The sequence below is a fragment of the Eretmochelys imbricata genome, chromosome 1 (assembly GCF_965152235.1).
Source record: "Eretmochelys imbricata isolate rEreImb1 chromosome 1, rEreImb1.hap1, whole genome shotgun sequence".
Lineage (NCBI taxonomy): Eukaryota > Metazoa > Chordata > Testudines > Cheloniidae > Eretmochelys > Eretmochelys imbricata.
The window spans coordinates 231,426,029-231,440,434 of NC_135572.1; the positions used below are offsets into that span (position 1 = coordinate 231,426,029).

At 44.2% G+C, this 14,406-nt stretch overlaps 1 protein-coding gene across 1 annotated transcript in view; it reads left to right on the forward strand.

Moving 5' to 3' along the window:
- LOC144271558 (potassium voltage-gated channel subfamily KQT member 1-like) overlaps positions 1 to 14,406 on the forward strand; it is a 449,329-nt gene that overhangs the window by 388,426 nt on the left and 46,497 nt on the right. The window contains exon 15 of the mRNA XM_077829000.1: positions 4,250 to 4,279. Coding sequence (XP_077685126.1) covers positions 4,250 to 4,279 — 30 coding nt within the window. The remainder of the gene's footprint in view (positions 1 to 4,249; positions 4,280 to 14,406) is intronic.

Consider the following 14,406-nt stretch of genomic DNA (forward strand, 5'->3'; position numbering starts at 1 on the left):
TTGGCCCAATCCTCCAATTTGTCTAGGTCCTTCTGTATCCTATCCCTGCCCTCCAGCGTATCTACCACTCCTCCCAGTTTAGTATCATCTGCAAATTTGCTGAGAGTGCAATCCACACCATCCTCCAGATCATTTATGAAGATATTGAACAAAACCGGCCCCAGGACCTGACCCCTGGGGCACTCCACTTGACACCGGCTGACAACTAGACATGGAACCATTGATCACTACCCGTTGAGCCCGACAATCTAGCCAACTTTCTACCCACCTTATAGTGCATTCATCCAGCCCATACTTCCTTAACTTGCTGACAAGAATACTGTGGGAGACCGTGTCAAAAGCTTTGCTAAAGTCAAGATACAATACATCCACTGCTTTCCCTTCATCCACAGAACCAGTAATCTCATCATAGAAGGCGATTAGATTAGTCAGGCATGACCTTCCCTTGGTGAATCCATGCTGACTGTTCCTGATCACTTTCCTCTCATGTAAGTGCTTCAGGATTGATTCTTTGAGGACCTGCTCCATGATTTTTCCGGGGACTGAAGTGAGGCTTACTGGCCTGTAGTTCCCAGGATCCTCCTTCTTCCCTTTTTTAAAGATTGGCACTACATTAGCCTTTTTCCAGTCATCCGGGACTTCCCCCGTTTGCCACGAGTTTTCAAAGATAATGGCCAATGGCTCTGCAATCACAGCCGCCAGTTCCTTTAGCACTCTCGGATGCAACTCATCCGGCCCCATGGACTTGTGCATGTCCAGTTTTTCTAAATAGTCCCTAACCACCTCTTTCTCCACAGAGGGCTTGTCACCTCCTCCCCATGCTGTGCTGCCCAGTGCAGCAGTCTGGGAGCTGACCTTGTTCATGAAGACAGAGGCAAAAAAAGCATTGAGTACATTAGCTTTTTCCACATCCTCCGTCACTAGGTTGCCTCCCTCTTTCATTAAGGGGCCCACACTTTCCTTGGCTTTCTTCTTGTTGCCAACATACCTGAAGAAGCCCTTCTTGTTACTCTTAACATCTCTCGCTAGCTGCAGCTCCAGGTGCGATTTGGCCCTCCTAATTTCATTCCTACATGCCCGAGCAATATTTTGATACTCTTCCCTGGTCATATGTCCAACCTTCCACTTCTTGTAGGTTTCTTTTTTATGCTTAAGATCTGCTAGGATTTCACCGTTAAGCCAAGCTGGTCACCTGCCATATTTAGTATTCTTTCGACACATCGGGATGGTTTGTCCCTGTAACCTCAACAGGGATTCCTTGAAATACAGCCAGCTCTCCTGGACTCCTTTCCCCTTCATGTTAGTCCCCCAGGGGATCCTACCCATCCGTTCCCTGAGGGAGTCGAAGTCTGCTTTCCTGAAGTCCAGGGTCCGTATCCTGCTGCTTACCTTTCTTCCCTGTGTCAGGATCCTGAACTCAACCAACTCATGGTCACTGCCTCCCAGATTCCCATCCACTTTTGCTTCCCCTACTAATTCTTCCCGGTTTGTGAGCAGCAGTTCATACACATTAAAACAAAGACATGGCAACTATGTGTCACTGCCCTATCTACTGTAAACATTCTCTCTGTGGTTCTGCAGAGATGGATAAATCCCGAATGCAGAGAGTGTTCAGTGCATTGTTGTCAAGACTTGTATAGATCCCAGGCTCTGTCAGGTTAATAATTTTTTTTTAAGTTGATGGGCAGCACCAAGAGGCCCACATTCTGTACATAGTTTCATTTATTAAAATATTTTTTGCTGACATTACTAACATTTTGCCAAAATTTAATATCTCTGCCTACATTTATCACACATGCTTTTTAATAAACCACCTACAACACTCGTATTGGAAGGATGCTTCACAACTAAATATTGATCATTAGATGCATTCCATATGTATGACGTCCAATTTGGAAAGGATATGCTTTACGAAGTAATAGATTGAAAACATTCATGAATATATGGAGTCCTTTTAATGGATTTTTGATCTAAAACGGATTACGGCCATATACATATCAGAACTGAGTCTGTATTGTAATTCTAGCCACTGAACCCAATGGCATGACTCACATGCTTAAAGTTAGGAATGTGTGTGTTTGCAGGACTGGGCCTTAACCTGTTATCTGCTGTTACATATGGTATATTGGTCTCGGGGGTCTCTTTTTCTCCTTTTTCTTTTTACTTGTGCTCTGTAAAAATCCAATAAACTGTTTCAGACTTAGGGGTTCTGGAAGAAAAAAATCATCTAACATATTAATCAAAACATTTACCACTGCTAAAGTTTTTATCACTGGGTAACCTCAACAAACCACAGGCTTTTTGTGCTGTTTCCCATTTAACTTATTTATTTTTAAAACTTATTTTAAGATCATTTTTCAACAAGCTAATAATAAGCAGAAGAACCAATTACACTTTGTGCTCATGCAGTGATACACTCCATGTCAATGTGCATTATAATTCTCCTAAATGTTTGCTTTCAACATAAGGTCTATTCATATATACAGGGGTGAAAGTAAGTCGAGTGACTCTGGCCCTCGGAAAGGGCAGGGCCTGGGCGGAAGAGGCGGGGTTGAGGGGGTCAGAGCCAGCCCCAGCCCACCCTGTAAGGTAAGTGCCCCCCCACCGGGTAGCAGCAGCAGCCCGGGGCTCCGGGGGCTATTTAAAGGGCCCGGGGCGCCCCTCTTCTACCACCCTGGCCCTTTAAATAGCCGCCGGAGCCCTGGGGAAGTGGCGGGGCTCCAGCGGCTATTTAAAGGGCCTGGGGCTTCCCTGCTTCTACCGCCCGGGCCCTTTAAATAGTCACTGGAGCCCCACCGCCACTACTCCAGGGCTCCAGCGCCTATTTAAAGGACCGAGGCGGCAGAGGCAGCTGGAGCCCCAGCCCTTTAAATAGCCCCTGGAGCCCCCGCTACCCCAGGGGTCCAGGGGCTATTTAAAGGGCCCGCGGCTCCCCTGCTTCTGCCGCCTCGGTCCTTTAAATAGCCGCTGGAGCCCTGGAGTAGCGGCGGTGGGGCTCCAGTGACTATTTAAAGGGCCCGGGCGGTAGAAGCAGGGGAGCCCCAGGCCCTTTAAATAGCTGCTGGAGCCCTGCAGCCGCTACCCCAGGGCTCCAGCAGCGGGGCTCTGGAGGCAATTTAAAGGGCCTGGGGCTCCAGCCACTGCTGGGAGCCCCCGGCCCTTTAAATTGCCCTCTGGGGAAGCCGGGCTGCCCCAGTACGGTGCACTGGCTCTTGCCGGTACACTGTACCGGGGCGTACCGGCTTACTTTCACCTCTGCATATATAGCATATCCTTTCCCATGTGAATGGCATAAGTAAGGAATACATCTAATGATCAGTATGTGTATCACACACTGCTTATGTATGTGTGTATATATATATATTACACCAAACATACTGTGTTAACAGAATAGAATTAAGATTGCAAGGTCAAATGCTCAAAAGTACGAAATGCTAGAATTAAGGTTTCCTGTGGGGAAAAACATAGTATGTGATCACGTAATTAAAGCTGCATCGTAATGCATATGCAAAAGTGTGGGGGGGGGGGCAAATGAAGGTTGCACAGGCAGCCTTAATTCTGGCATTTCCTAACTTTTGAGCGTTTGTCTTGGCAACCTTAAGAATGTTCTTTTAACATAGGTCTCTTTATTAGAAATTTCCTAGGTGTTTAAAAAAAACAAACTTAAAAAAGAGAAATTTCATCATTTGGCGTCATATTGCTAGCAACATGCGTCATCTGTAGAATTGGAAACTTTAGATCTACCTCACAGACTTCTGCTACTTAAGCTAATGGAGTAACTGATAGCACTTGTAGGTTGTCAGCCTCCATGTGGACCAGTACTAGAGGAGGAACGAGGCACACAGTCTGGCAGTAGGTTTCATGGGTATTTCTGATAGCAGAGGAATGGTGAGACTCAGGAATCCTGGTTTCCATTCCAGGCTCTGGAGAGGATGCCTTCCAGTAAGAACAGACTCTTCTGCCCATTCCCACAAAGCTTGACCCTGTCTGCCCCATACATTTTAACCTATCCCAGTCCTGTCTCTTCACCACCTCCAGCTCCTCATCCCAGTCCCATTCTCTTCATCTAGCTAATGCTACTTCGTATTCCTCAGGCTTCTCATCCCTGTTCCATTCTCCTTGCCTCCTGGCTGTTTATCCACTTTTTCCATCTCCTTCCAACATCCCAGTCACATTCCTCCCCCAGCCCACTGGCTCTCAGTCCCAATCTTCCTCTCTGTAATCCTCATTGAATCCGTGTCCTCCTCAGGCTCCTTGTCCCAATCTCTTGGCCCAGCCAGTCCCAATCCTCCTCTTGTACCCTGGCCCTTCATCAGATCTGTCTCAGTACCTCCCCCCACCACGGTTTCCAGTCTCCACCCTGTCCCCCCAACTCTCATTTCCACTCACCGCTAGCCTCCAGTCCCATTGTCATCTCACCCTCCCCTGGCTCCTTGACCCAATCTACTCATCACCCTTACCAGTCTGCCTCTTGTCTCCTCGCATTCAGGCAGCTTTCTTCTCTGTATTACCTGAGTCCAGCAGAGGCATCATTTAGTGCACATGAAAGACAGCTTCAGTGCCTGGTCCAGCACGGCTAGCAGCGTCTTGGAGCTGTGCAGGGAAAGTCCTGCTCATCCCCAGGCTGGAGCATTACCAATGCAGATGTAATCTTCAAAGAATTTAACTTCAAAGCTCTAGCAAGTCTTCACTGAGCATGTGGAAATTGTGATTTCCAAAATTGGGAGGATTTTCACAGGGATGACAAAAGGTACAGCCCTGATGCAAAGACCAACTCCTTGCCTAATTTCAAGTTCCTCCTCGAAAGCATGGAGGTGCGGGAGCTTTTCAAAGGAAAGATCATCTGAATTTTTTAATATGAGCAAAACAATGTATTTTCCCCCGACTTTGTTCTTCAGCTGTTTTGTCTAGGGCTGTCGATTAATCACAGTTAACTCATGCAATTAACTCAAAAAAATTAATCGCGATTAAAATAATCATGATTCATCGCACTGTTAAACAATAGAATACCAATTGAAATTTATTAAATATTTGTAGATGTTTTTCTACATTTTCAAATACATTGATTTCAATTGCAACACAATACAAAGTGTGCAGTGCTCACTTTATATTATTATTTTTATTACAAATATTTGCACTGTAAAAATGATAAACAAATGAAATGGTATTTTTCAATTCACCTTATACAAATAGTGTAGTGCAATCTCTTTATCATGAAAGTGCAACTTACAAATGTAGGGTTTTTTTGTTTGTTACATAACTGCACTCAAAACAAAACAATGTAAAAACTTTAGAGCCTACAAGTCCACTCAGTCCTACTTGTTCAGCCAATTGCTAAGACAAACAAGTTTGTTTACATTTACAGGAGATAGTGCTGCCCACTTATTATTTACAATGTCACCTGAAAGTTGGAACAGGCATTTGCATGACACTTTTGTAGCCGGCATTGTAAGGTATTTACGTTCCAGATATGCTATACATTCGTATGCTGCTTCATGCTTCGACCACCATTCCAGAGGACATACTTCCATGCAGATGATGCTCGTTAAAAAAAAAATGTGTTCATTAAATTTGTGACTGAACTCCTTGGGGGAGAATTGTGTGTCTCCTGCTCTGTTTTACCCACGTTCTGCCATATATTTCATGTTATAGCAGTCTCGGATGATGACCCAGCATGTGGTGTTCATTTTAAGAATGCTTTCACTGCAAATCTGACAAAACACAAAGAAGGTACCAATGTGAGATTTCTAAAGATAGCTACAGCATTTGACCCAAGGTTTAAGAATCTGAAGTGACTTCCCAAATCTGAGAGGGACGAGGTGTGGAGCAAGCTTTTAGAAGAGTTAAAAGAGCAACACTCCGATGCGGAAACTACGGAACCTAAACCACCAAAAAAGAAAATCAACCTTCTTCTAATGGCATCTGACTCAGATAATGAAAATGAATGTACATTGGTCCTCACCGCCTTGGATCATTATCGAGCAGAACCCATCATTAGCATGGACGCATGTACTCTGGAATGGTGGTTGAAGCATGAAGGGACATATGAATCTTTAATGCATCTGGCACATAAATATCTTGTGACGCCGGCTACAACAGTGCCATACAAATGCCTGTTATTACTTTCAGGAGACATTGTAAAGAAGAAGCGGACAACATTATCTCCTGCAAATGTAACTTGTTTGAGTAATTGGCTGAAAAAGAAGTAGGACTGAGTGGACTTGTAGACTCTAAAGTTTTGAAATGTTTTATATTTGAGTGAAGTTATTTTTTTGACATAATTCTACATTTGTAAATTCTACTTTCATGATAAAGAGATTGCACTACAGTACTTGTATTAAGTGAATTGAAAAATACCATTTCTTTTGTTTTTTACAGTGCAAATATTTGTAATAAAAAATAATAATGTAAAGTGAACACTGTGCACTTTGTATTCTGTGTCGTAATTGAACTCAATATATTTGAAAATGTGGAAGATATCCAAAGCTATTTCAATAAATGGTATTCTATTATTGATTAACAGTGCGATTAATCATGTGATTAATTGCGATTAATTTTTTTAATCGCTTGACAGCCCTAGTTTTGTCCAAAAAAAAATCCAAAAACATTCAATCTGAGACAGGCACCCAGCATGGAAAATTTGACCCCAGATGTTCAGTTTGACAAAGTTATAAGCAACTGAAAAAGGTATAATGCAAAGTATTGCACAACATTAATAACAGGTGACGATATCAGCTCTGCCTCTAATTTATGAAAGGCATTAGTTCTCAGAATAGATTATTGAATTAGATTTCTGGAATATGGAATTATTATAAAATTCTAAATTACTTTAAACAGTTTTTACTCTTTATTTACTTTAGCTTGATTCTCACTGCTGAGACCTGGCCAGTTTAGCTTTTCTTTCCCCTGAGTTTCTCTTTCACTCTCTCAAGCAGTAGCACAGTGAAGCTGTTTTCTTTTTTTATTTGTTTGGGGTTTTCTCTGTTTGTTTCCATTCCTTCGCAGGAGAATATTTGTGCTTAAAAATATTTTGTTCACTTAATTAAAAAAAAAAATCTTTAGCTGGGTTCCAAAGTTTAGTCTTGATAACATTTAACTTAGTTTTAGGCCTATAGTTAGCTGACAGTTTGCCTTCAGCTAATATGTGTCTTGTAACCACAATTTTGGGCCCTGATTCAGCAAACCATGCTGAGCACATGCCTGTGTACTTTACTGAATTGGGGCCCATATGGCTAATTCACTAATGGAAAAGAAGTTTCCTTCTCCCCCATGTATTTAGTGAGTCCAGTAATTTTATTATCAGCTTAATACAAGAGAAGACAAACCTATTATTTATGCTCATTTTTAGAAATCAAACAATGTAACCATTAATTCTGCCACGGTGATATGAAGTGAAGTTCTAAGTATGAAATTACCCTGTTCCTCTTCCTTCCTGAAGGTCAGACATCAGACATATTAACAAACAGGTAGTTAACACTACCTCATCGAGGTATAAAATTATTCTTGTGATGGATGGATCAATCATTAATATTAAGTGTGTAGTAATTTGATCTAATAATCCCCAAATCTTAAAACTGCACTAGCATTAATTATTAGATTCTTGGTCCAGTATTTGTCAAGTGCTGTATTAGGAAAAAAACTATGAATTTCCCTTCCTTTGTTTGTATATCCATTCAAGTATCCAACTCTCACTCTCTATTAGAGATCATCTCTCATGTCTCAGATGACCTAGGCCAATTTTATGCTTTGAAGTAAATTGTTTGTGGGTACCTAGTCCCAAAGCATATGGTAGATGACTTTACTTTGCAGCAAATAGAAGTGAGATTTCAACATATTTCTCGATTACAGAGTACTTAACATTTAATTTCTTTCTTTGGTTTTCAATTATCAGACCAGGTCTGGGAAGATCAACACATGGGTAGGCTGTTCTTGTAATTAATTGTTTGCTTTGCTTTGGCAGCTTTGCAAATCTGGTCTTTGTCCCATATATCTGATAATGTCACTACTGTAAGATGCTTTTTAGGCATAGTAGCTAATGTACCTTAATGCATTTATACTTGAGAGACTTTAGCTGGGTTCCAAAGTATAGTTTTATTAACAGTAACCAGAATAGGGCTGAAGCAGCCCTCCTGATAACCACACATTCTAGACCTCTCACTCTGACTCTTCTCCCTTGCTACTTTCGTGACCTCTCCCGTTGCACTTACAGCATGGGTTATTGTAATCGTTCTTACTACGGTAACGAACGTTGAAAACTCTCTGATCTATTAGCTATATTTGTTTCTTATCTAACAGTGTCCGGGGTGTCCGTTGTAAACACAGGGCCCACAGCCTTCTGTTCCCAAAGCACAGGCCCCTGTAATTTTGGCAGGAGAGGAATCTTCTTTAGCTGTAACAGACTTAGGACTTACAGTTGTGGCACACACTTGGGTAGCGCTGACATTGTATACCGAGAAAGACCACAGTGAATTCAAAATCTAATCAATAAATTACTCCCCCAAGTTTAGGCAAATCTTCTTATCGCATATCTAGAGTGACACATGAGTTTAAAATCAAACAATCATGTGCCGGTTGTAACAAATCCACAGCTGAGAAAGGGTGCTATGATTACCCATTAAACTGCATACATGAGTCATTAGGCAACTAGGCTCCAAAAACACAGGCATCATTTAGGATACACCTACAAGTAGCTCCACTCAGTAAACCAGCTGGTGCATTCTGCACCAGCTTCAGTCTCTGAATGGTTTTAAGGAGTAATCCCATTTAGAGTGCACTGCAGTAGTCTACTCTTGAGGTGACAAAAGCACAGACAGCAGTGGCATGGTCTGCATCCTCAAGGAAAGGTTGCAACGTTCTAGCCAGATGCAGACAGTAAAAAACTGACTAGGTCAATGATATAATATATTGCCAAAGAGCAGCTGGGGGTCTAAAATCACTCCCAAGTTAACACTATTAACTGTTGGGTGCCATACTCTATCAATCAAAGGTACTGATATTACCTCTGCCATCTCCTCAGTCTTCTTCCACCCAATCCACCCATTATCGCCTCAATCTTACCTGGGCTGAGGCTCAGTAATCTCACTCTCATCCAAACCTCAGCCGTGAGTAGACACTTGGCTTTGGCACTGAACTGCATCATCTGAATCAGATCTGATAAAGACAGGCAGTTGGGTGTTAGCATATGGAAAACACTGACCGTCATGTCCCCCCCACAGACCCATCTGCATGTTGAACAGGAAGCGTCACAGAATGGCACCTCACAGGTGAGAGCTTTTCAGGAGCAGTTGCCCACCACTCCCCATTAAAATCTCTCGGAGAAAAGACTGAAGCCACTGAAGAGCAGCCTGTTCCATGCCGGCAGTTGAGTCATCAGCTCCTCAGGATCAGCTGTATAAAACCCAGCTGATAGATCTAATAATACCATCTTGGTCACTATCTGTCATCAGGTGGAGATCATCAGACAATACAACTGGTACAGTCTCTGTGCCATAGCCTGGTCTGTACCCAGACTGACATGGGTCAAGAAGATAAAAGGCATCTAGATATCATGAGAGTTGTCTCAACACAGCTGTGTTCGTAATCTTTCCCAAAAACAGAAGATGTGATACTGGTCAATAATTAGCAAGATTGACAGTGTCCAGAAACATTTCTTGAGCAAGGCCACGCTGTTGCTTCGTAACTAGCAATAGGCAGTCTGCCCTCTCTAAAAGAGGCATTGACAATCTCTACATGTAAAAGGACACCGAGGTTTGTGAAAAGCTAATGCAAGGGATGTAAAGGTGGCAAAACAGAATGTGGGTTTCAGAAATGAGCCTGAGTAATTTTTCCCTCATATGGCTCTAATATTTACTTGTACTGTGATAATTAATTTGTATTACAGTAGCACTTGCAGTCAACTGAGAACAGAGTTCTGTTGTACCAGCACTGGTCAAACACAGAGTGATAGACAGTACTTACCACAAAGAGCTTACAATTTAAATAGATGAGACACACGAGGAAGGGCTATAACCCCCCCCCCCCCAATAAGTAGAGTGAACAGAGTGATGGTTTGTAAACATGTTAGATCCAGGATTATTATTATTATTATTATTATTATTTTATTAGTTCTTGGAGGGAAAGGGATAGTGAGGATTAACTAAAAGGAAAGATAAAGGAGGGGAGAGGGGCCATAGAAAGAAGAGTGGGAAATGAGGGGGATAGGATGGGGTGAAGTGGAAGGAGGGGAACAGGCAGGGCAGGTGGATTGAGGCTTAAGTGAAGAGACTGTGTGGGTGGGATCAGGATAAGGTGGGAACAAAGAGCCCACGGTAAAGGAAAGAGATTGTACAAACTGTAGAAAGCACTCGAGTATCATCAGTGGATTAAGGAAACAAATGGCTTCTCAAATGCTAGTTTGTGCAGCTAGGTGTCCTAGTACTCACAATAACAATAATAGCTTTAAAAGCTGACAACATCTTAACAATATCATTTTACAAATAGAACATCTGACTTTCACATTCAGAGTTCCCACAGTAACTACTAGCAAATCAATATTAACAAAAGGTCACATTTCCATATCTGCATTTCAGAGGGAAACAAAGGGTCCAGAAATAAGTGGGGAGTGCATTCTTGCTTTGTCTCATTTGAAAGAGGTGATATTTTGACTTATAAGGATCCAAGTACAGTTCACGAGCTTCATTTCCACTGTGCTACACACAAAAACAGGAAAAACCAGTCTTTTGGCTGTGCTGCTACTTTTTATTGTTGGTTGTTTGACATGTTTTTCTATTACAATTCACAGCAGGGAGCATTTATCTCCATTATGAAAACCAGTTGGCCCATTGTTAAGAAAGAAAGCTGCACTTCCTCAATAGGAAGTCAAGTGTCTCTACAGTGTCGTAGAGGGCATTCTATAGTAGAAGTCAACATGTGTCAGTGCTGAGAGAACATGTACGGCGTTGGTGCTTCTGTCTTTAATTAAAACATGCTTCTCTCACATACATATTGAAAAACGCTGCAGAACACAGCATATGCAATGGTAAAATTCAGTATCTTTCAGTCTAATTCCAGAACAGCTTTCAGGCCATTTGAGATATGCGAGGGTTTGGTAGCAATGGCTTTTGTGTAACGCAGGGATCTCAAACTCAAATCACCACGAGGGCCACATGAGGACTAGTACGTTGGCCCGAGGGCTGCATCACTGACACCTTTTCATACAATGATACAAAAGTATAGTCAAAAATGAAAAAAATGAAGAGTAATATGGTATGCTATTAAAAGTCAATGTATTAACTTTTTAAAATGTGTAATGCGAAGAGGGGTTTTAATAAAATATAAACACCTGTAACTATTCCTTATGTGGTCAGTAACACTGATGATAATCTACACCAGAGGTGGGCAAACTACAGCCTGTGGGCCACATCCGGCCCGTGGGACCATCCTGCCCAGCCCTTGAGCTCCCGGCTGGGGAGGCTAGGCCTTTGGCCCCTCCCCTGCTGTCCCTCCTCCCCCACAGCCTCAGCTCACCTCACGGCCAGCACTCTGGCCCGCTGCTCCTGCCAGGCCAGGTGGCGAGGCTGCAAGCTCCTGCTGCTCTGAGCGGCATGGTAAGGGGGCGGGAAGGAGGGGAGTTGGATAAGGGGCAGAGGGTTCTGGGGACAGGGAGCTGTTGGATGGGGTGGAAGTTCAGAGGGCGGGGACAGGGAACTGGGGGGTGGATAGGCGTGGGAGTCCTGCGGGGCTGTCAGGAGGCGGGAGGGTGGATAGGGGTCAGGGCAGTCAGAGGACAGGAAGCGGGGGGGTTGGATAGGGTGTGGGGTCTCGGGACAGGGCGGTCAGGGGACAAGGAACAGCGGGGGTTGTATGGGTTGGGGGTTCTGGGGGGGCGGGAAATGGGAGGGGGCGGATAGGGGACAGGGGCCAGGCTGTTTGGGGAGTCACAGCCTTCCCTACCTGGCCCTCCATACAATTTTGCATCCCCGATGTGGCTCTCAGGCCAAAACGTTTGTCCACCCCTCATCTACACTAACAGTCTATCAACAAAGCTGTAATGGCAGGAACTTGTAAAAGTAACCATTCATAGAAAATACATTGCCACTTTTAACAAACATTCTTCACAACTACTCACAGCAAAGAATCATACATGCTGAACTTCATACCTCAGACTGCTTGTCTAGTCCATGAGGCCCCGGAGGAGCGGGGACGCAGCACACTCGGGGGATGGGGGGAGAGGAGCTTGGCTGCCGGTGGAGTCGGAGCGTATGGCAGGCCGCAGGAAATAACTCCACGGGCCACATGTTTGAGACCCCTGATGTAACGTTAGCAGAAACTGAGGGGTTTCTTGATTTCTTCCTTTTTCTGATCTGAATGGTGTTGAATGAGGTAGTCAGCTTTACTTTGAAAAGTCTTACTTCACCTGCTAAAAGAATATCCGCTTCACACCATTAAACTCTTCCAGTTCCACCTTTCTTACCCCTCCCATCCCCCCCCAAAAATAATGCTGCATCTAGGTTCTGTTTTTACTGTGTTGGAATTAATGAGGACACACAATGGTGGTTGTTTTTTCCTGGCAAAAGCCTTTTTCAAGATTGATAATAACCACATTTTTATATGGGCAGTTCTAAGTGTTTAGTATCAAAATTATGGTCATATATTAGCATCTGTTACTGGTTCAACAAACACAACTGGCCCTAGTCTAGGGCCTGTGTTTGGCTTTAATGAGAGGTTTGACAGTTAATAACCAGGCCATTGTCCATTTCACTTCATCCAGTTGGTCTTGGTGAACTGGCTCAGTGTTTGGGTAGCATGAATGGATGAGAGCAAGTATAGCTGACCTCTTTTCAGTCCAGATAAGATAGAAGTGATGTTGTAGCTTAAATTTTGTACCTGATGGGTGTGAAGTATAAGTGCATTTTTAAATGCATCAAAATATGCATGCATTGAGGCTAGCATAGGAAATTCTGAGAAGTTTAGCTTATCTAAAGTTTAGAGATGTGCCTGGATCAGAACCACAAACCTGAAAATCCACACACTTTAGTGAAATTCAATTCTAGATACAAACTTTGTAGCTGTGTAATGCAAAAGCCAAAGCCTTAGATCCAAATATGGGTAAAGTTCAGATCTACATCTGGATTCAGATTGTGTGGTTTGGGCCTATATTTACTAGTATTAAAATATACAAAATATTATTTAGATATTCCCATTTCTTTTCAAATGTATTATATTCCGCTCTGTTGAATGACTATAGTTTATTGCAGTAGTTCTCTACCAGGGGTCCGAGGCCTCGAGCAGGTTTCAGGGGAGCCTCCAAGCTCCAAGCAGGGCCAGCATTAGACTTGCTGGGGCCCAGGGCAGAAAGCCAAAGCATGGGGCTGAAGCCCAGGTCCCTGATCCCCATCACACGGGGCTGGAGCTGAAGCCTGAGCAATGTAGCTTCGTGAGGGCCCCTGTGGCATGGGGCCCCAGGCAATTGCCCTGCTTGCTACTCCTTAATGACAACCCTGGCTTTTATATGCAGAAAACCTGTTACTGTGGCACAAGTGGGATGTGAGTTTTTTATAGCATGTTGTGGGGGCCTCAGAAAGAGAGAGGTTGAAACCCTCTGGTTTATTGGATGGTGCATTCTGTTCTATTGGATGAGCATCCAGGATGCCAACAAGTTGTTAGTCTGTAACAATAATTATAACAATAACAAAATCAAAAGTACCGGTAAGTTAATTCCCACCTCTTAGCTTCCCAATGCAATGCTGACTTTTCTATGACTGCCTTTTAGGCCTCGGTCTTGTAATCAGATCTGTGTGGGTTAGGGTGAGCAGGCATCTAGTTTTCGACCAGAACACCCAGTCAGCAGTGCTGTGGAGCTAAGGCAGGCTAGCTGTCTTGGCTCTGCACTGCACCCTGGAAGCAGCCAGCAGCAGGTCCAGCTACTAGACGGGGGGGAAGCATGGGACTCCCAAGCACCGGCTCTGCACTCCCATTGGCTGGGAACCACGGCCAATGGGAGCTGTAGGGTGTGGTGCCTGCAGGTGAGAGCAGCGTGCAGAGACACCGGCTGCATCTCTGCCTAGGAGATGGACTTGTTGCTGGCCACTTCTGGGACACAGCATGGTCCACAGTGTCAGGACAGGCAGGAAGCCTACCTTAGCCCCCCCCGCTGCACCGCTGACTGAGAGCTGCCCCAACCCCCTGCTCCATCCCTAAGTCCGCTCAATCCCGGAGCCCCCTTCTGCATCCCAAACCCTTCATACCTGGCCCCACCCCAGAACCTGCCCCCCAGACAGAGCCTTCACCCCCCTGCTCCCGAACCTCCTGCCCCAGCCCAGAGTCCCCTCCCACACCCTGAACCCCTCTGCCCCACCCACCAGTTGGGAGTCCCTTCCTGAACCCCAAACCACTCATCCCCAGCCCCACCCCAGAGCCCGTACCCCC